Raw genomic sequence first — 22,761 nt, 5'->3', positions numbered from 1 at the left:
TGAGAGTGACTGCCCTTGACATCAAGGCAGCATTTGATTGAGTATGGCATCAAGGAGCCCTAGCAAAACTGGAGTCAACGGAAATCAGGGGGAAAACTCTCCGCTGGTTGGAGTCATACCTAGCACAAAGGAAGATGGTTGTGGTTGTTGGAGGTCAATAATCTCAGTCCCAGGACATCACTTGAGGAGTTCCTCAGGGTAGTGTCCCAGGCCCAACCATCTTCAGCTGCTTCATCTATGACCTTCCTTCAGTCATAAGGTCAGAAGTGGGGATGTTCGCTGACGACTACACAATGTTCAGCACCATTTGTTACTCCTCAGACACTGAAGCAGTCCGTGTAGAAATGCAGCAAGACCTGGACAATATCCAGGCTTAGGCTGATAAGTGGCAAGTAACATTCGTGCTACACAAGTGCCAGGTAATGACCATCTCCAACAAGAGAGAATCTAACCATCTCCCCTTGGCATTCAATGGCATTACGATCGCTGAAGCCCCCACTATCAACATCCTGGGGGGTTACCATTGACCAGAATCTGAACTGGAGTAGCCATATAAATACCATGGCTACAAGAGCAGGTCAGAGGCTAGGAATCCTGCAGCAAGTAACTCACCTCCTGACTCTCCAAAGCCTTCTACGAGGCACAAGTCAGGAGTGTGATGGAATACTATCCACTTGCCTGGATGGGTGCAGCTGCAATAACACACAGGAAGCTCGACACCATCAAGGCCAAGCAGCCCATTTGATTGGCACCCCATCCACAAACATTCATTCCCTCCATCACCAGCGCTCAGTAGCAGCAATGTGTACCATCTACAAGATGCACTGCAGCAACGCACCAAGGCTCCTTAGATAGCACCTTCCAAACCCGCGACCTCTACCACCTAGAAGGACAAGGACAGCAGATGCATGGGAACACCATCCAAGGTTTCCCTCCAAGCCACACACCATCCTGACTTGGAACTATATCGCCGTTCCTTCACTGTTGCTGGGTCAAAATCCTGGAACTCACATCCTAACAACACTGTGGGTGTACCTACCCCATATGGACTGCTGCGGTTCAAGAAGGCAGCTCACCACCATCTTCTCAAGGGCAGTCAGGGATGGGCAATAAATGTTGGCCTAGGGAGCGACACCCACATCCCACGAACAAAAAAAAAAGAATTTAAAAATAAGATAGTAAGATGTCCCCCGTAGTTACCAAACATCTGTGCACGGGTGGGTTGACAGACATGAAGGGTCAAACAGTATATGAATATGAAGATAAAGAAATAAATCAGGATCTGATCCTTCCAGAATTGTGCCACTTGGCGTCCAATTACCTGTGAGGGAATGGGACACCCAACTCAGTTATTAAAGTTCAATTGCTAAAGCAGGCACATGCCTTGACAGACAAGGACGCTTGTTGGCTTAACTCCAAGTGTAACATTGCCTGTAAGTTTGTAGTGATGCTGACTTCACAGTCTATAAAGAGCACAGAGGTATTGTGTGTGAGGCAGTGGTATACAGGGTAGTGGCAATATGGGACAACAATGGACCATAAGCCCAGAGATAAGCACCCAACCTAGTATCTGAGAGACTTTGTGCAAGTGTATAATAAGAACCATGGACCCCATAATGATCAAGTAGAATCAAGAGGTGACAATGTCCCTTTTTGGGGGTTTGGTAATTTGTAAGTACAAGACCCTTACAAATCCTGCTTGTGAACATATGCTTTGTCAATACCCCCATGGAACCGACAGCAATGGAGCCACAGAATGGGATAAGGAGGGATATTCAAATGGTCCTCTAAGTCTGGTATGAATCCTCACTCAATCATAAACCCGTGGCTATCTCAAAACAAAACAAATAACCCGAATTGTGACTTAAGAAAGAGTAAGAGAGGGGTAACTTGCATTAACTGTGGAAAACAGAGATACTTTGCCAAGAACTGTTGTGCAGAAGAGACCTGTGCTAATTTTGGCAAGTCAGGACAGGTTAAAAAACCGTGTTGGTCTAAGGGAGGAGCAGCCTACAGGCAAGGACCTAAGCAGAAAGGAGAATGAAGGAGCTCATTCCTGCCCCTTCCAGACATCCAGAATGTGTAATCAGAAGCAATTTGGGCCTGACAGATAATGGAGAGAAAGAATCAGGGCAAAACCATGAGTCCAAGTCCTTTTAAAAAAGATTGACATGGACAGGTCTCAATAGCAGCGGTGAATCAACTTCAATATGATGAAGTTTTGGTAAGAGGCTGACAAGATAATTTTCTAGTGGACACGGGAGCTTCCTGTTCATAATGTAGATTTCTCCCATAGCATGGCCAGCAATTATTTGGAGGAGGAGGGACCTTGGTGTAGATGACTATTCCCCTTCAATTGCAAATTGGCAACATTAAGTTTGAATGATCATTATGCATGGCCACCACACACATAAGGGGTGAATTTTAAGATCAGATGGGATCACAAAAGGGAAACTGATTACGGACGTTGTAAACCATATGATTTGGCAGGGACCCGATTCACCCCATGATAGGCATGTGCCAACTGTAATATGTGTGTGCACTGTAAAAGGTATAAAGAAAACCTAAAGGAAGACTTGCATTTATAAAGTGCTTTTCACACAACCACCGGATATCTCAGTGATTTACAGCCAATGAAATTCTTTTGAAGCATAGTCACTGTTGTAACGTAGGAAATGCGGCAGCCACTTTGTGCACAGCAAACTCCCACAAACAGAAATGTGATAATGAGCAGATAATCTGTTTTGTGATGTTGATCGAAGGCTAAATATTGGCCTGGATATCAGGGATAACACCGCTGCTCAACTTTGAAATAGTGCCATAGGATCTTTACATCCACCTGAGCAGGCAGATGGGACTTCAGTTTAATGTCTCATCCAAAAGACAGCACTGTGACAGTGCACTTAGTACTGCAATACAGCGCAGCCTTAATTTTTGTGCTCAAGTCTTGGAGTGGGACCTGAACCCAAAACATAAGTCAAAGGCGAGAGTATCACCAACTGAGCTACGGCTAACATAGAGATAGGGACGTACAACATTCCCCTACTACTATGGATGTATCGTAAACATAATTTGGAAACATCAGACAGTTTGGGCACAACATAAGCATGATTGTAGGAAGGTGACAAATATGGTGGTAGCAGTAAATGGTGAGGATCCTCCGCCCCAAAAGCAGTATCCATATCCAAAGAAAGTGGAGTATGCAACTGGAGAAGTTATTAAGTCCTTATTAGATTAGGGGATACTCCGGGAATGTGTCTCCAGGAATAATGCACCTATATGGCCTGTAAAGAAGCCCGATGGCTCTTGGAAACTGACTATTGATTACTGCCAGTTAAAAAAGTATACCTCATCTGCTGTCCATTAGTAGCTGGTAATTCTGAAATGATGATCACGATACGGGGCATAGCTACCCTGGACATGTCAAATGGATTCAGGAGCATTCCAGTGCATCCAGACAGTCAGTACAAATTTGCATTTACTGTTCGAGAATAACAGTATACTAGGGTAGAACTATCCCAGGGATTTCACAACTTGCTCATCTTATTTCATCAATGTATGGTGACATATTACGATCCTGCTCACAATTTGATAATGTGACTCAGTATATTAATGATTTATTGTTCAGTCGGAGTCAATGGAGGAGCATTACCTCCTCTTGGAGGATGCTTTGAGCCTCTTAGAAGAGGCTGGATTTAAAATCAATTCAAAAAAGCTGCAATTGCATAGAAAACAGTAACTTCCTTGGGCGTTAAAACTTAACAGAAAGGAAGATTCCCTAGGTACATGGTAATGTACGAACTACCAAGATCACATACAGCTTTACAGTCATTCCTTGATATTTTGTCGGGAGTTTAATGAAGGGTTCAATGAGATGGCAGCCCCCTTGTATTGCTATTTACAAGGCAAACCAGGTAGCGAGGACACTCTTGAGAACTGGGACTCAGAATCCCATTGGCATTTGAAAGTCTTAAAGTGCTCACATAGGTTCCAGCCTTGCGGATCCCTGATCCCTCTAAGCCCTTCATTATGGAAGTTGCAGTATCAGATCAATATATATCTGTTGTAGTAACGCAGGAAGTCCATGGAAAGTGCTTTGCAGTCGGATATTTTTGGCCTACACTCACACCTGTGGAGAGAATGTACGACCAATGTACCAAGCAGATATTGGGGGTCCACTGGTTAGTCAAGCACACAGAATATTTGGTAGGATTTGATCGAGTAATCCTACATACCCTTCACATCCCAGTAATGTTATTAGTGAAGAGCCAGGTGAAAGGAGTGTTCCCAGAAAAATGAGGAAGATGGACCTTGGAATTGGGCTGTAAAGATAATACAGCCTGACACTTAGAACTATCAGTTGGCTCATATGTTACAGTAAGACAAAGCACACCAAGTTTGTAAAGTGGAAGAGATCGTGTCTAGTAGACCTATTAAAACCATACCACTGTTGGACTCTATTGTCCACAGCACCATGGGTGGCTCAGCTGTACAGCGGGGCAGGAGCAAGATTGGGAAAGCAATTGTGACAGGGGATTCTATAGTTATGAGAACAGACAGGTTTTCCTGCAGCTGCGAATCCAGGAATGTATGTTGCCTCCTGGTGCTAGGGTCAAGGAGGCCACTGAGCAGCTGCACATAACTCTGAGAAAGAAGGGTGAACAGCCAGAGGTCGTGGTCCATATGGGTACCAATGACATAGGTAGAAAGAGGGATGAGGTCCTGCAGGCAAATTTTAGGGAGTTAGGAAACAGACTAGCAAGTAGGACTTCAAAGGCAGTAATTTCTGGATTACTGCTGGTGCCACAGGTTATTGAGTAAAGAAATAGGAGTACAGAAGAGATGAATGCATGGCTGGAAAGATGATGCAGGAGGGAAAGCTTTAGATTCCTAGGATATTGGGACCAGTTCTGGGGGTGGTGGGACCGGTACAGACCAAATGGATTGCACCTAAACAGAACCAGGACCAATGTCCTTGCAAGGTGGTTTGCTAGTGCTGTTGGGAAGAATTTAAACAGACTTGGCAGGGTGGGATGGGCATCAGGACATAGCATTAGAAAGGAGAGACAAGGTGCAAGAAGAATTGGGAGAGACAGATAGCACTAGAGAAAGAAATAGTAAGCTATTAGGTGGGGCCAGATGAAGAGGGTATGCAATAAGGTCTAAATTAGGTTTACAGTGCATGTATGTAAATGTATGAAGCGTGGTAAATAATGTTGGTGAGCTGCAGGCACAGATAGCTCCATAAGAATATTATGTTGCTGTGCTAACAGGGAGACCTGGCTCTGAAAAAGGGCATAATAAATATTCCTGGATGCAAGGTGATCAGGTAAGATAGGGAAGGAAAAAAGGAGGAGGGGGTGGCAGTTTTGATTAAGGAGAATATTACAGTGCTGGAGAGAGAGGATGTCCTTGAGGGGTCAAGGACAGAATCTATCTGGTTAGGGTTAAGAAACATTTGAGGTGCCATTGCACTACCAGATGTATTCTATAGGCCACCAAATAGTGTGAAAGAAAATGTGCAAGGAAATTACAGAGAGGTGCAAAATCTATATAGTGAAAATGGGAGACTTTTATTATCCTAATATAAGCTGGGCTAGTGTCATGCCCAGTAAAGGCATGTCCTATTCAGATCTTTAAATATGGACTATATTCAGCATAGAATCTTTTGGAGCTGAATTTTCTGTTTTTATAAACGAACCACAATGGATTTAAAATGCTGCATAAAATGGTTGTCGAGGGCAAGGTGATTTTTGCAATTGAATGACCATGGGTGGAGTGCCTCCCTTGAATGGGCATACCAAGGCAAACCATTTATGAAATTCATACCTCCTATTGTATCTGGTCTCCTAGACTCACTGTCTCCAAGCTTGAAAAGTAACAGAGAGCTGTAAGGAGCCAGTTAAATCATAAGTAAATGTGAATGGCCACCATCCATCACTCATTGCGTAGCCATGGCTTCGAACTTCAAATCATTCTGGGTGGACAATAGTATTGATTAGGTGGTCACATGATGAAACCTCAACACAGATAACAGATCTTATTACTCCAAGCACCAGGAAGAAACTGGTCAGTCAGCAAACCACCAGCTGGAGAGAGAGCAAAAAAAGGTAGCACCGTTGTGCCTTAAAAGAACTGAAGGCTGCAATATATTAAGGTTTCCAAGCCTGTTCCTTTTCAAGTCCACCAGTACAGAAAACAGAGCTCCCAGTAAAGAGACTACAAGCAACTAAGTTTATGACCTGCTCAAAATCCACCTCTTTGAGAGAATCCTACAACAACTTTGATATATGACTCCGGCTAGCGAATGTACCTAACTACACTTCAGGAGTGAAAAAGTCTTCTTCACCAGGCCCGCAAAGACGAGCCAAATCAGTGACTCACAAACTATTGCTTTGCTTATAATTTGTAAAAGTGCACTATCCTTTTTAACAGCTTTCTTTCAGGTGAATAAAATTTATTTAATCCCACGAAGCTTGTGCTGCTGGTTATTCAAATTGGCCATACACTCAGGGGTTAAGAAACATACACATCTTCCTTTTCAAAAACACACTGATTACAGAGAGTAAAGGGAAGGGAACTAGGGCTTCAGTTCCCTCTCAATTCTGTTCGTAACAGCTTGTAATAGTGTAAAGGTCAGAGAGGGAGGAGAGTTTATGAAGTGCAATTAGGAGAATTTAATTGATCAGACAGGTTTGCGGCTGCCTGCAATGAATTTGGCCTAACCATCAGCCTCAAGAAAACGAACATCATGGGGCAGGACGTCAGAAATGCTCCCTCCATCAATATTGGCGACCACGCTCTGGAAGTGGTTCAAGAGTTCACCTACCTAGGCTCAACTATCACCAGTAACCTGTCTCTAGATGCAGAAATCAACAAGCGCATGGGTAAGGCTTCCACTGCTATGTCCAGACTGGCCAAGAGAGTGTGGGAAAATGGCGCACTGACACGGAACACAAAAATCCGAGTGTATCAGGCCTGTGTCCTCAGTACCTTGCTCTATGGCAGCGAGGCCTGGACAATGTATGCCAGCCAAGAGCGACATCTCAATTCATTCCATCTTCGCTGCCTCCAGAGAATACTTGGCATCAGGTGGCAGGACCGTATCTCCAACACAGAAGTCCTCGAAGCGGCCAACATCCCCAGCTTGTACACACTACTGAGTCAGCGGCGCTTGAGATGGCTTGGCCATATGAGCCGCATGGAAGATGGCAGGATCCCCAAAGACACATTGTACAGCGAGCACGCCGCTGGTATCAGACCCACCGGCCGTCCATGTCTCCGCTTTAAAGACGTCTGCAAACGCGACATGAAATCCAGTGACATTGATCACAAGTCGTGGGAGTCAGTTGCCAGCGTTCGCCAGAGCTGGCGGGCAGCCATAAAGACAGGGCTAAAATGTGGCGAGTCGAAGAGACTTAGTAGTTGGCAGGAAAAAAGAGAGGCGCAAGGGGAGAGCCAACTGTGCAACAGCCACGACAAACAAATTTCTCTGCAGCACCTGTGGAAGAGTCTGTCACTCTAGAATTGGCCTTTATAGCCACTCCAGGCGCTGCTTCACAAACCACTGACCACCTCCAGGCGCTTACCCATTGTCTCTCGAGATAAGCAGGCCCAAAAGAAAAGAAAGAATTGATCAGTATGTTTCCAGCCCAATGAGGAAGGATGCATTGCTGGATCTGGTTTCGGAGAATGAAGTAGGTCAAGTGGATTAAGTGCCAATAGAGGAGCATTTAGGGAACAGTGATCATAGTATCATAAGGGTTAGTTTATTTATGTAAAATAACAAGGAACAATCTGGAGTAAAAATACTTAATTGGAGGACAGCCAATTTTAGTGGGATGAGAACAGATTTTTCCCAGGTAAATTGGAATCAAAGATTTGGCATGCAAAAGACTAAAATAACAATGGGCTGTCTTTAAAGAGGAGATGGTTCAGGTACAATCACAGTACATTCCCACAAGGAGGAAAGGCAGGGCAACCAAATCCTGGATGACAAAAGAGATAGCTAATAAGATGAAACATTAAGATGGGGAGTATGACAGATGTCAGGTTAAGAAGACAAGTGAAAGCCAGGATGAATATAAAAAGTTCAGAGGGGAAATGAAAAAGAAAATAAGACAGGCAAAGAGGAAGTATGACTGACAGCTAACATAAAAGGGAATCCAAAAGTTTTCTACAGAGATATAAATACTAAAAAGGTAGTTTGAGGATGGGTGGGGCCAATTAGGAACCTAAAAGGGGACCTTTGTAAGGAGGCAGAGGGCATAACTGAGGTACTAAATGAATATTTTGCATCTGTCTTTACCAAGGAAGAAGATACCACTGAAACCATTGTAAAAGAGGAAGTAGGTGAGATACCGGATATTAGAAAGGCTGGCTAGACTTAAAGTTGGTAAGTCAGTACCGGATCAGATGCATCTGAGGTCACTGAGGAAGGTAAGGGTGAAAGTGGCGGAGGCACTGGCCATAATCTTCCAATCCTCCTTAGATACGGGGGTGATGCCAGAGGACAAGTGTAGATTAATTAAGGAAAGCATGGCTAATGGGGAGTGGAGTCCCTGTGGGCTATGCAATTTGCACCTGTCGGCCTGCCACGAATTCAACTAGGCAATGACTGTAGAGCACACTGGTGGGGCACGACTGACCATCACAACACCAGCAAAGCAGTAGCCCAGCCATTATTGATCTTAACCAGATCAACAGTTCCCTGCATGACAGCTTTCTTAAGGAAAGCCGGCATGGATTTGTTAAAAGCAAATTGTGTTTAACTAACTTAATTGAGTTTTTTGATGAGGTGACCAAGAGGGTTGAGGAGGGTAATGAGGTTGAGGCTGTGTACATGGATTTCCAAAGTGTTTGACAAAGTGTCACATAATAGGTTTGTCAGCAAAGCAGAAGTCCAGGGAATAAAACGGACACAAAGCTGGCTGAGTGACAGGAAACAGAGTAGTGGAGAATGGTTGTTTTTCAGACTGGAGGAAAGTATACACTGGTGTTCTCTAGGGGTCAGTACTAGGATCACTGCTTTTCTTGTTATATATTAATGACCTAGACTTGGGTGTACAGGGAACAATTTCAAAATTTGCAGATGACATAAAACTAGGGAGTATTGTGAACTGTGAGGAGAATAGTGATAGATTTTAAGAGGACAAGTAGAAGTTGCTGGAATGGGTGCAAATGAAATATAATGCAGAGAAGTGATATATTTTGGTAGGAAGGTTGAGCAGAAGCAATATAAAATAAAGGATATATTTCTAAAAGGGGTGCAGGAACATGTGCACAAATTGCAGAATGTGGAGGGCAGGTTGAGAAAGTGGTTGAAAAAAAAATGTGATCCTGGGCTTTATAAATGGAGATATAGAGTACAAAAGCAAGGAATTATGATGAACCTTTATAAAACACTGGTTCAGATTCAATTGGATTATTGTGTCCAACTCTGGGCATCACAGAAGTGATGCAACACTTGTGCTGCCACGACAGCATGGAACAACATTTCCGCATCCCCCAAGGCTCACAGAAAGTTGTCTTGCAGGGAACTGATGATCTGGTTAAGACCAGTAATGACTGGGCTTCTGCTCTGCTGGTGTTATGATGACCATCCTCGCCTCACCAGTGTGCTCGAGGAGTCATAGCCTATTTGAACTCATTACAGACCACAGGTGCAACTTGCATATGCCACAGTGTCCCCACTTTTAATTGCATTAAGCCAGACCCATGACTAGTTCTTCTACAACCTTCAACAATCTCTGAATTCTACACTGCTCCATACAGCAAAGAAGATATGTGCAACCACCAAGGATGGTAGAGATACTTACAGTGATACTAATTTTTTTTAAAAAAAGGGTGGGTGACGGGAGGCTAACTGGGAAGGTCTGTGTGAAATCATGGACAAATTGGGAGAAATCAACATTTAATTGGCCATCCAAAATAAGAAACCACAATACATACAGTCTCATGGGGATTAGTGAAAATCCTATAAAATGGGTACAGATGTTGAATCAAGAATAAGTGTTACATTTGATCTTGTATCGCAGGTGAAGATGACAAAGTCACATGGGTGGTAGCATCTGTGGAGAGAGAAGCAAAGTTAACATTTCAAGTCTGTGACCTTTCATCAGAACTGGCAAAAAGCAAGTGGAGGGGAGGGGGCTGGGGTGAGCACAAAGGGGAAGGTGTTTGATAGGGCAGAGGGAGATTAAATAACAAAGCAGTACTGGGCCAAAGGCAAAGCTTGTGGTGAAAGACAAAGCATTAGTCCAGAGAGACTGTTAACAGCGGAATAATGAGCAGCTCTGACTACATGAAAAGCAGGCACATAGTTAAAAAATAAAATTAGGAGGCGTGTTCTGAATGCAACTGTCCAGACTCCAAGGATGCAACATTCCGTAAGGTAAAACCGGAAATGGCAATAGGAAACTGGCTGAAAGAAAGTGACGACAGAGTCATATCAAAACAGATCTAAGTTGTGTTGGTCTAAATTTCTGCCTCACAAGAATGGCGTATATGTGTGTCAGTGTAAAAATGGGGGCTTAGGCTACCTAATAGCATAAATAAGACAGAAGGATAAAAGTAAAGGCGAATGCCACATTTAAAATGGACAGGAAGAAAACAATGTGGTAGAAGTGGAAAAAGGATTTGGGATACAGCTGAAATGTAGTTGTGAACCTATAACTCAGACAAATCAGACATTGAAGTGATATTATGGAAAGAACCTTAAGGTCGACTTCCTGGGTAGATTGGGAGAACCATATGTGAGACACCAGGAAAACTCCCCCGAATTAGATGGGATGGGCTATATACCCTGACCCAAACACTCAATTGGCTATGGGCATGACAGCGACATACAGAAAGGGAAGGGAATACATGCATTGTATGTATCACACATAAGCCAACATTATTACTGGCCAGGTCTTACAAAGGATGTGAGACAATTTTGTAGAACATGCCACACCTAGCAAATGGTGGGAAGATCACAACCTACCATAAAACCAGGGGATGAAGAATTAGTGTTGTTACCGTCACAGGGAGAACCATTAAAAGCATGGTTCAGTAGCCCACATAGAGTGATCAAAAGAGTGGGTAAGGTAGATTACTTGATTGACACCCCTGATCGCCGGAAGAAGAACCAGGTGTGTCACATTAATATGCTCAAACAATATTACCGCAGGGAGGAGGATAAGCCAGTACAGGCATGTCAGGTGAAACTTTTAAATGTTGACGTTCAGAGAGACTTGGGCACAAGAACACAAGAAGTTAGCATACAGGAACAGCAGGCAGTTAGGATAGCAAATGGCATGTTGGCCTTTATTGCAAGGGGACTGGAGTACAAGAACAAGCAAGTCTGGTTACAATTGTACAGGGCTTTGATGAGACTACACATGGAGTATTATGTGCAGTTTTGGTCTCCATATAGAAGGAAGCATGTAATTGCATTGGAGGCACCACAGCAAATTTTCACTAGATTGGTTCCTGGGATGAGAGGGTTGTCCTATGATGAAAGGCAGAGTAAATTGCACCTATTCACCCTGGAGTTTAGAAGAATGAAAGATGATCTCATTGCAACATGTAAAGGTTTTGAAAGGGTCAAAACTGAGAGTATACTTACGAATTAGGGGCAGGAGTGGGCAACTTGGCCCCTTGAGCCTGCTCTTCCCTTCAACAAGATCATGGTTGATCTGATTGTAACCTCAATTCCCCATTCCCGCCTACCCCTGATAATCTTTGACTCTCTTGCTCATCAAGAATCTATCTACCTCGGCCTTAAAAATAATTAAAGACTCTGCTTCCACCACCTTTTGAGGAAGAGAATTCCAAAGACTCCCAACCCTCTGAGAGAAAAAAATTTATCCTCATCTCTGTCTTATATTGGCGGGCCCTTATTTTTAGCGACCCCTAGTTCTAGATTCTCCCACAAGATGAAACATCCTTTCCACATCTACCCTGTCAAGACGCCTCAGGATCTTATATGCTCTTCTAAACTCCAGCGGCTACAAGCCTAGGCTGTCCAACCGTTCCCCATAAGACAACCCGCCCATTCCAGGTATTAGTCTAGTAAACCTTCTCTGAACTGCTTCCAACACATTTACATCATTTCTTAAATAAGGAGACAAATACTGTACACAGTACTGCAGATGTGGTCTCACCAATGCCCTGTAAAACTGTAGCAAAACTTCCCTACTTTTGTCTTCAATTCCCCTGGCAATAAATGATAACATTCTATTAGCTTTCCTAATTACTTGCTGTACCTGTATACTAATCTTTTGCAATTCATGCACTAGGACCTCCAGATCCCTCTGCATTTCAGAGCTCTACAATCTCTCACGATTTAGGTAATATGCTTTTTTATTCTTCCTGCCAAAATGGACAATTTCACATTTTCCCACATTATACTCGATTTGCCAATCTTTGCCCATTCACTTAATCTATCTATATCCTTTTGTAGCCTCCTTATATCCTCTTCACAACTTACTTTCCCATCTATCTTTGTGTCATCAGCAAATTTAGCAACCATACCTTCGGTCCCTTCATCCAAGTCATTTATATAAATTGTAAAATGTTGAGGCCCCAGCACTGATCCCTGTGGCACACTATTCGTTACAACTTGCCAACCAGAAAATGACTCATTTATGCTTACTCTGTTTCCTGTTAGCTAGCCAATCTTCTATCCATGTCAATATGTTACCCCCTACACCATGAGCTTTTATTTTCCGCAATAACCTTTAATGCAGCACCTTATCAAATGCCTTCTGGAAATCTAACTACAGTACATCCACTGGTTCCCCTTTATTTACAACACATGTTGCTTCTTTGAAGAACTCCAGAGGTTGTTTCCCTTGGCTGGGGAATCTAGAACTAAGCACAGCCTCAGGATAAGGGATTGATTATTCAGGACTGAGGTGAGGAGCAATTTCTTCACTCAGAGGGTTGTGATTCTTTGGAATTCTCTACCCAAGAGGGTTGTGGATGCTTCATCATTGAGTATATTCAAAGCTGGGACCAACAGATTTTTATCTCACAGGGAATCAAGGACCATGGGTATGGACGGGAAAGTGGAACTGAGGCAGAAGATTAGTCGTGGTCGTATGAATGGCTCCAGGCATCATATGGTTTACTCCTGCTCCTATTTTTTCTTATAATGATCTGCGTTTTAAAATTGTACCGGTTGTGCTGAACATGGGTTTAAATATGTCAACTGGATTATGTGAAGGGAGTTATTCACAATTAAGAGACAAAACGGTAGGAGAAGTAGTAACGGAATTGTTAGTAAAGACTAGAAAACAGAAACCAAAGGCTGAGAAAAATGGGGAGCATAAGACAAATCTGTTTAAATTGCGAGGAAAGCAATGTTGACATAATAGAAACAGGAGTAGGCCATTCAGCCCATCAAGCTTGCCCTGCCATTCAATATGATCATGGCTAATCATGCACTTCAAGGCCTTTTTCCCACACTATCCTCATATCCCCTTATGTCATTTGTATTGTTACAACCAGTAAGAAAGGTGTCTTGGGGTCTCTTTCAGCCTTCACCTGATCTTCTTGTAACAGGGTTAATTTTAAACACACTGTGTTTTAAGCTCCCCTTTTTGTGAATCCTTGTTCAGTTTCCAATTATAAGGCAAAGAAATGAACACAAACAGGTTAACTTTGGTTTAAAGTAGAAAAATGAAATTTAGTAAACCTTAAACTTACTCTCTAATACGATTCACGCCTACAGATATACGACGTGCTCACGCTAGCATGCACACACGATATAAACATGCAAAATAAGGATAGAAAAGACAGAGCAGAAGATAAGTAGAACAGTTTGAGGCAATCTGGTTACGGTTTCTTGAGCTCGCTGTAGTCCTTGATTGAAGATATAGTCTGATGTTTCATTGGGGCCCAATAACCTTCTAACAACCATATTCACATACCGTGTCCGGCCCATTTCTCGCACTTCTACCCTCACCCCTTCCCCTCCCTCCCAGAACTGCGACAGGGTTCCCCTTGTCCTCACTTTCCATCCTACCAGCCTCCACATCCAAAGGATCATCCTCCCCCACCACCAACATGATGCCACTACCAAATGCATCTTCCCCTCCCTTCCTTTCAGCATTCCGAAGGGATCATTCCCTCCACGACACACTGGTCCACTCCTCCGTTACCCCCACCACCTCATCCCCTTCCCACAGCACCTTCCCCTGCAATCGCAGGCGGTGTAATATCTGCCATTTACCTCCTCTCTCCTCACTATCCAAGGCCCCAAACACTCCTTTCAGGTGAAGCAGCAATTTACTTGTACTTCTTTCAATTTAATATATGTATTCGCTGCTCACAATGTGGCCTCCTCTGCATTGGTGAGACCAAATGCAGACTGGGTGACCGCTTTGCAGAACACCTCCGTTCAGTTCAAAAGCATGACCCCAAGCTTCCGGTTTCTGGCCATTACAACACCCCCCCCCGCTCTCATCTCTGTCTTGGGATTGCTGCAGTGTTCCATTTAACATCAATGCAAGCTCAAGGAACAGCACCTCATTTACCGATTAGGCACGGTACAGCCTGCTGGACTGAACATCGAGTTCAATAATTTCAGGGCTTGACAGGCCCCCCCTTTTTATTTTTAGTTATTTTTTTCTTTTTTGTGTTTATTTTATTTTAGTTTGTTTCTACTGTGCCTACCCACTGTTTTTTTCATGTTTGTGCTTGGGGCCAGGCTGCTCAGTTTTCTATCCATTCACATCCTGTCTGTACTAATGCTTTGTCTTACAGCACACCATTAACATACCATTTGCCTTTGCTCCGTGACCTTCTGGTCAGTTATTCTCTTGACCTTATCCTATCAACACCTTCTCTTTTGTTATCTCTTGCCCCACCCCCACTTTACTTGCTTGAAACCTTTTACATTTCTAATATTTGCCAGTTCTGATGAAGGGTCACTGACCTGAAACTTTAACTCTGCTTCTTTCTCCACTGATGCTGCCAAACCTGCTGAGTATTTCCAGCATTTCTTGTTTGTGTTTCACATTGGAAACCTTTTACTTTTTCTGAGTTTATGGGTCTTCAATGGTTTCAGTTCCCCGAGAGATGAACCGGCAACAGATAGGAGACCATAGAGGCAATCTTCTCAGTCCATGAGCACACAGCTGTTCTGCTTGGCAATTCCTTTATTGGGCGTTTAAAATTCAAAAAGCTCCCAGGGTGCACAGCAGGTTAGTCATGTGACTAGCACCTTATATGGAACAGTCTCTTCAACATCCAATTGGAATTTCAAGTCCAAAAGCTACAGCCAAAACTGGTTTGACCACTTCTGTGGATTGGAAAAGCAACTGATGGATTCCCATTGTTACAATATTGTCTGTTACCATGGAAATGTCTTTCCGGTCAGGGCTTGCAATTTTAAGGTTTAATGTTCATGTAGCAAAATTAATGCATGCCTCAGTCTTGGCAGGTGGACTTTACCTGACAGTATTTAGAAATGTATCAATCTCTGCTTTAAACATACTCAATGATGGAGCTTCCACAGCCCTATGGGGTAGAGAATTCCAAAGATTCATAACCCTCTGAGTAAAGAAATTTCTCCTCATCTCTGTCCTAAGTGGCTTCCCCCTTATTTTGAAATTGTGTCCCCTGGTTCTAGACTCCCCAACCAGGGGAAACATCTGAGCTGCACCTCCCCTGTCTATCGCTTTAAGTATTTTGTAGGTTTCAATTAGAAACTCCAGAGAATACAGGTCCAGTCTCCCCAATCTCTCTTCATAGGACAGTCCCGCCATCTCAGGAACAAGTCTAGTGAATCTTCATTGCGCTCCCTCTATGGCAATAATATCCTTCCTAAGGTAAGGTGACCAAAACTGCACACAGTACTCCAAGTGCGGTCTAACCGAGGTTCTATACAATGGAAGCAAGACTTCACTACTCCTGTACTCAAATCCTCTTGCGATAAAGGCTAACATACTATTAGCCTTCCTAATTGCTTGCTGCACCTGCAAGTTAGCCTTCAGTGACTTATTGACAAGGACACCCAGGTCCCTTTGTACATCTACACTTTCTAATCTCTTACCATTTAAGAAATACTCTGCACATCTGTTCCTCCTACCAAAGTGGATAACCTCACATTTTTCCACATTATATTCCATCTGCCATGTTCTTGCCCACTTACTAAGTCTGTCCAAATCCCCTTGAAGCCACTTTGCATCTTCCTCACAACACACATTCCCACCTAGTTTTATGTCATTTCCCAAACTTGGAAATACTACATTTGGTCCCCACATCCAAGTCATTGATATATATTGTGAACAGCTGGGGCCCAAGCACTGATCTCTGCAGTACCCCACTAGCCACAGCCTGCCAACACGAGAATGACCCATTTATTCCTACTCTCTGCTTTTTGCCTTTTAATCAATCCTTAATCCATGCCAGTATATTACCTCCTATCCCACGTGCTTTAATTTTGCTGACAAACTTCCTGTGGGGGATTTTATCAAAAGCCTTCTGAAAATCCAAGTATACCACGTCCACCGACTCCCCTTTATCAATTCTGTTCGTTAGATCCTCAAAAAACTCAAACAGGTTCGTCAAACATGATTTCCATTCATAAATCCATGTTGACTATGACCAATCAGATCATTATTAGTCAAGTGTCCATTTATCACATCCTTTAGAACAGATTCTAGCATTTTCCCAACGACTGATGTAAGGCTGACAGGCCTGTAATTCCCTGTTTTCTCTCTCCCTCCCTTCTTAAATAGCGGGGTGACATTTGTAACTTTCCAGTCTGCAGGAACCGCTCCAGAATCTGTAGAATTTTGGAAGATGATCATCAGCGCATCTACTTTCTCTATAGCTATCTCTTTCAACACTCTGGGATGTAGAATATCAGGTCCTGGGGACTTACCAACCTTCAGCCCCATTAATTTCTCCAATACAACCTTCTTACTAATACTAATTTTCTTCAATTCCTCATTCCCCCTAATCCCTTGCATCTCTAATTCTGGGAGATTTCTTGTATCTTCCTCAGTGAATACAGACAAAAAGTAATCATTTAGCTTCGCTGCCATTTTTCGATTCCCCATTATAAATTCTCCTGACTCTGCCTGTAATGGACCCACATTTGTCTTAGCCAAGCGTTTCCTTTTTTCGGACCTGTAGAAGCATTTACATCCGTTTTTATATTTTTTGCTAGCTTACATTCATATTTTATTCTCCCTTTCTTTATCAGTTTCTTCATCCTCCTTTGCTGTATTCAAAATCCTCCCAATCTTCAGGTTTACTGCTATTTCTAGCAATTTAATAGGCCTTTTCTTTTAATCTTATACAATCCTTAACTTCCTTTGTTTTCCACGACTGACTGCCTTTACTTTTGGGGTCTTTGTGCCTTAGAAGGATTGTATAGTTGCTGTAAACTATGTAATATTTCTTTAAAGACCATCCATTGCCTATGGACTGCCATACCTTTTAATGTATTTCCCAATCCACCTCAGCCAATTTGCCCCTCATACCTTCATAATTTCCTTTGTACAAATTTAGCACCCTGGCTTCAGATTGAACGACCTCACTTTCAAACATAATGTAAAATTCTATCATAAAGTCACTCATCCCTAAAGGTTCTTTTACAACAATATTATTAATTAGCCCTCTCTCATTACATAAAACTAGATCTAAAAAACCTGTACTCTAGTTGGTTCCTCAACATACTGCTCTTGAAAACCATCCCCTAAAACACTTCAGAAACTCGTCCTCCACAGCATTAGTGCTCATTAGGTTTACCCAGTCTATATGCAGATTGAGGTCACCCATGATTACTGTATTACCTATGCTACATGCTTCTCTAATCTCCTGATTAATACCATGGCCCACACTACCACTACTGTTTGGTGGCCTATAAACAAATCCTACCAATGTTTGCTGCCCCTTGCTGTTTCTTAGCTCCACCCAGATTCCACATTTTGTTCTCCCGATCTAAGATCCACCCTTCCTAATGTACTGATCCCATCCGTTATTATCAGCACAACACCACCTCCTTTTCCTTTTTGCCTGTCCTTCCTAAATGTCGAATATCCTTGAATATTCAGTTCCCAGTCTTGGTCACCCTGTAGCCATGTTTCCATTATGGCAATTAGATCATACCCATTTACCTCTATTTGGCCCTTTAAATCATCTACCTTATTGCGAATGCTGCGTGCATTCAGGCAGAGTGCCCTTAACCTTGTCTTCTTGACATTATTCTGCATTCTAAGCCTAGGTGATGCTCGCCTTTGTTTCGACTGCCTTCTAATGTCACTTGCTACTTTTCTACCTCTTGTTATCAGCTTTACTTCCTTCCAATTTGAGCTACCCCTCAGGTTCCCATCCCCCTGACAAGCTAATGGCAAGATTATGGCTAGGAATAGGAGACGTAGCTGGGTTAGCAGCAGTAAACTCAATAGCTACAGAAAGTATATGAGAACACAATGAAGTTATGAAGAGGCAATTAAAAGGATTATTGAAAAAGGTGATAATCTGAGGGGGCATCAGAATATATTATTGCCTAAAGAAGAACGGATGTGAGAACTGGGGAAGATCCAGGCTAACATAAACAAGTTGATGCAGGCAAACAAGAGGCTAACCAGAAGCAAGACCTTACCAAAGATGTCGGGTGTAGACTGTATACAACATTTGTGATGAATGTGGCACAGAAGGGGCTGGACAACGTGGACAATATTCAAATCCCTTTATATATTCACCAAGAACAACTGAGAAAATGGTTCAAAGGAAACATGTACATAGATTATTGTGTGATGTGCCAGATAGGAATAGCAGCTTTGCCCCCCCAACTGACCCCCCCGAGAAGAAGGAAGGTTTGAGGATATCATACCAGTAGTACTGGCACTGCCCTTGTTAGCAAGGAATGAGAATAAACCTTAGAATGTGTATCAGGTAGAGTGAACCGGAATGATTGAAGACTCTGGCATAGGCCCGACATACAAACAATATGAGGTTTTCGCCAGGTGCTCCGGTTTCCTCCCACATCCAAAGACTTGCAGGTGATAGGTGAATTGGCTGTTATAAATTGCCCCTAGTGTAGGGAGGTGATAGGGAATATGGGATTACTGTAGGGTTAGTATAAATGGGTGGTTGTTGATCGGCACAGACTCGGTGGGCCGAAGGGCCTGTTTCAGTGCTGTATCTCTAAATAAAAAAATTAAAATATTGGTGTTATCACATTAGGAATGATGGCACGTGGATTGCACCAGACGTGCAGTGCACCAGACATGGAGTGGTTTACTCTGAAAGGAACCATGTGGACTTGCAGATGTGACATGGTAAGGCAACATATTATTTTTGCCTTGAATTTACTTTGATGATGATTCCCAAGCTGCAAAATGGGCTTGCAATAAAAGAAGAGAATGAACACCTGTATATAAAGGCAAAGGGAAATATTGTGTGACAATCATGGTAGTCAGCACAATGTTGGGAATGACTGAATATTCTATCACATGAACATTGTTTTGTGTAGGCCTTGAGGGAGAAAATATAAAGATATGAGGAAATATTCTTGGTGTAGGGTACACCGCCACAATGTAACTGAGGTGATGATGCAATTGCCATTGGAAAATTAAATCATGAGGGCAACACCTCATATCGGATATTATACAGCTTCCTTATCAGTTAGCCTGAAGTCAATAATTCACCAAACTGGAACCTCAGAGTATATTTTGCAGATGCTTCAAGATAATAAAGGATAAAGGAAAGAATTTAAAATCTAGGAGATCATGAACAGTGGGAGGTGGCCACTCATGTGCAATTATACACATGGGTTAGATTATTTCAGATGGGATTGGTGAAAGCACAAGACATAGTACTAGTAATTCTGACCATTACGTTATACACTTAGAGGAAGTCAATTTGTGATTTAGAAAATCTAAGGAAAGGTAAGGGTTAGCAAGAACACTGAAAGGAAGCCAGAATTATTAATGCAAAGAAGGGTTTAAAACTCACTGTTAACAGGTAGCTGATCAACAAAAAAAAAAGGCATGCTGACACACGAGAAAGTTACTACACACCGACAATAGCCAGACAGAGACGGAGGGGTGGGTTAGTGGTGGGGGAGGGGTGAGAGAGAGAGAGAGAGAGGGAGAGGGAGAGAGAGAGAGAGAGAGGATTACCTTAGCCTAGCAACTGTCAATTTTTCAAATTCAAGTAAGGCCTTGGAAATGAACCTTGAAGTCCTGCCAATAAAATATTCCAAACAATAACAAGTTCACTTCAACTTTCGTGATCAGCTGACAATGGATAAAGGTGTTGATATGCAAAGGTTGTAGAAAAATGTGTGTATATGGATACCCACGTACTGATGCACTCTGCATTAGGCCAGAGACTACCATATAAAGCAATGCCAGTTCCAGTTTGATAAGAAAAATAGTCTATAATAAGCACTTTTCTTTTGTTCACGGCACACCGAAGGAATGCATGCCTTCATTCAAGTGTCTCCTATCTGCTGACAATACTCTGCTTGTAAGTTGCTTTTTATGTTGAAGTTGAAGAATAAAATGATTGTATTCACCAACTAACTTTGTTACTACTCAAGTGAACAACACAAAGCATTTTGTTTTAGGAACAATTGCTACATCTTGCCATTCGACTAGGATTCTGACAAAGCATATTCTTACAGGAGGAGGATCATCCTTCAAATGGAGATCAGGCTAAGTTTCTCTTGATGTCTCTAAAAGATACACCATTTAAAAAATATCAGAAAACCGAACTGTATCATTCTAATACGAATACTGGTTACTGTAACAAAATCAGGAGATATGGTATTTTTAACCTCACTACTAACCTTTGAATATCAGATGGAAGCAGGCCCAACCAACCAATGATCGGAACAGTCAGACTATGGGCATCAAAGGACATAGACTGATATGCAAAGAGAAGAAATCAGTATTAACATTTCTGGAACACACATTTGTCTTTGGTGGTATTTGGTTACATGAGGAAAAGTGCACAAGGGCATACACCGCTTAACCAAGTGTGACAAACATAATTCAATGAAGGAAATGACATGTCTTGGAAAAGAAGAGCAAGGAAAGTAAGTAAATTCTAAAAAGAACATAGGAAATAGGAGGAGTAGGCCATTCGGCCCCTTGAGCCTGCTCCGCCATTCAACTAGATCATGGCTGATCTTCTACCTCCATGCCATTTTTCCGCACTGTCCCCATATCCCTTGATGCCTTTAATGTAAGTATGATTCCTAATGTAATGGAGAAGCAGAGCATTCTCTGGATGCAAATAAAGAGATCTTTAAAGTGAAGACTAGAAAGGTCACAAAAAGACAAATGGCTTCGGGTTTTATATTTAGAGTCAATGAATACAAAGCTAAGGAAGTGATACTGATTTTTCTGTGAGACTTGGTTAGGCTACAGTTGGAATATTATACCATGAACAAGAGGTTATAGCTATGAAAAGATGCTTGAAGAACAGGGAACTTGCTGTGGGATAGAGGTGAAGGAAAACTTAACAGCGCTTTTGAAAATTATGATAGGTTTTGAGGGGATAGATGCTGAAAAAATGTTTCAGTGGTTTGAAAATTGGTAACAAGGAGACAGAAACTAAGGATTATCAACTGAAGAATGAAGGAGGAAGTTAGAACTGGTCTCACATAGATTCGTGTTGTAACATGGCACGTTGGGTATCAATGCAGAGTCAATAACATCATTTAAATTGTTAAGTACTTGAAAAGAAAAAATACAGGGAAAGGGCATGGAACAAGTAATTATTAGCTCCTATTGAAGTGATAGAACCAGCACACCAAATAACTGAGAGAAACCACAGCAGAAAAGGCGGCCTATGATTTTATGTATACTCATTGAGATGATGGATCAGTCTCAAGGAAGTACTTTTTTGTAGGTAAAAAGTAGAAACAATCATATGGCATCTATAATCAGTCTTTCATGATAAAAAATGGTACTGAACTGACAGCATATATTAATAAAAAAATTAGCCTTACTGATAGCATTCTTCCAAGAATTACTTTTTTCAACCAGTTTTGTTTTACAAGTATTGGAAATGGAATATTCCCAATAGAAATGATAAAGGTTTTGTACAAAATAAGAATACTACTCTTTAATATCACATATTGCCCCTATTGTTCCAAAAGCTGTCGTAACAATAATATAACAGATCAAAGGTATAATTCGGCAAGGTAAGACATATGGAAAAAAGAGCATATGCTAATTGGAACTATCACAACATAGCGCTACGAACAATTCTGATAAACATACTGGGTGGACTGTTTTGCTCTCCCCCACAGCAGGTCTGGAGGTGGGGTTGTGGGGGACAGCATGTTATCTGGTGGGATGGAGGGGTGACGGGGTGGGGTGGGGAATGCCGCTACCTCCCGCCTCCACTGAAGTTAAGTCCAGACAGAGAAGGCCTGTGAATGGCCTTCCAACCTCGCCGCAAGTGGGCAAGTAATTCCCAATCAAGGGTCTCATCCCCCCACCACTGCAATTAGCCCAGTGGCAGGCGGGCCTGTCACTGCCTGGGGAGCACGGCAGGAAAAAACATGCAGGTTGCTTGCTAGCTCCGGACAGGGAGGTCCCTTGTTAAGAGGCACAGTGCCTGAACGAGGGACCCAGCATCAGGAAGGGGGGAGGTCTGCTGAGAGCCACCCCCCCTGCCATTGCTGCCGGCCCCCTCCTGCCCTGACCTACCTGTGGCCTGGTTCCAGTGCTGCTCCTAGGCCTCGAGTGGGTGCTCCACCAGCAGCAGCCACCGACTCTGAGATGGCATTGCTCAGTGAAA

General features: G+C 42.6%; 1 protein-coding gene across 1 annotated transcript in view; it reads right to left on the bottom strand.

Moving 5' to 3' along the window:
* Positions 1-22,761, bottom strand: part of spo11 (SPO11 initiator of meiotic double stranded breaks) — a 117,864-nt gene that overhangs the window by 34,003 nt on the left and 61,100 nt on the right. The window contains exon 14 of the mRNA XM_068048470.1: positions 20,798-20,874. Within this exon, the coding sequence (XP_067904571.1) occupies positions 20,798-20,874 (77 nt within the window). The remainder of the gene's footprint in view (positions 1-20,797; positions 20,875-22,761) is intronic.

This window comes from Heterodontus francisci, chromosome 16 (assembly GCF_036365525.1).
Source record: "Heterodontus francisci isolate sHetFra1 chromosome 16, sHetFra1.hap1, whole genome shotgun sequence".
In the NCBI taxonomy this organism is placed as follows: Eukaryota; Metazoa; Chordata; class Chondrichthyes; order Heterodontiformes; family Heterodontidae; genus Heterodontus; species Heterodontus francisci.
Note: the sequence above shows the minus strand (reverse complement) of the source record. Positions and strands in the feature narration are given on the sequence as shown.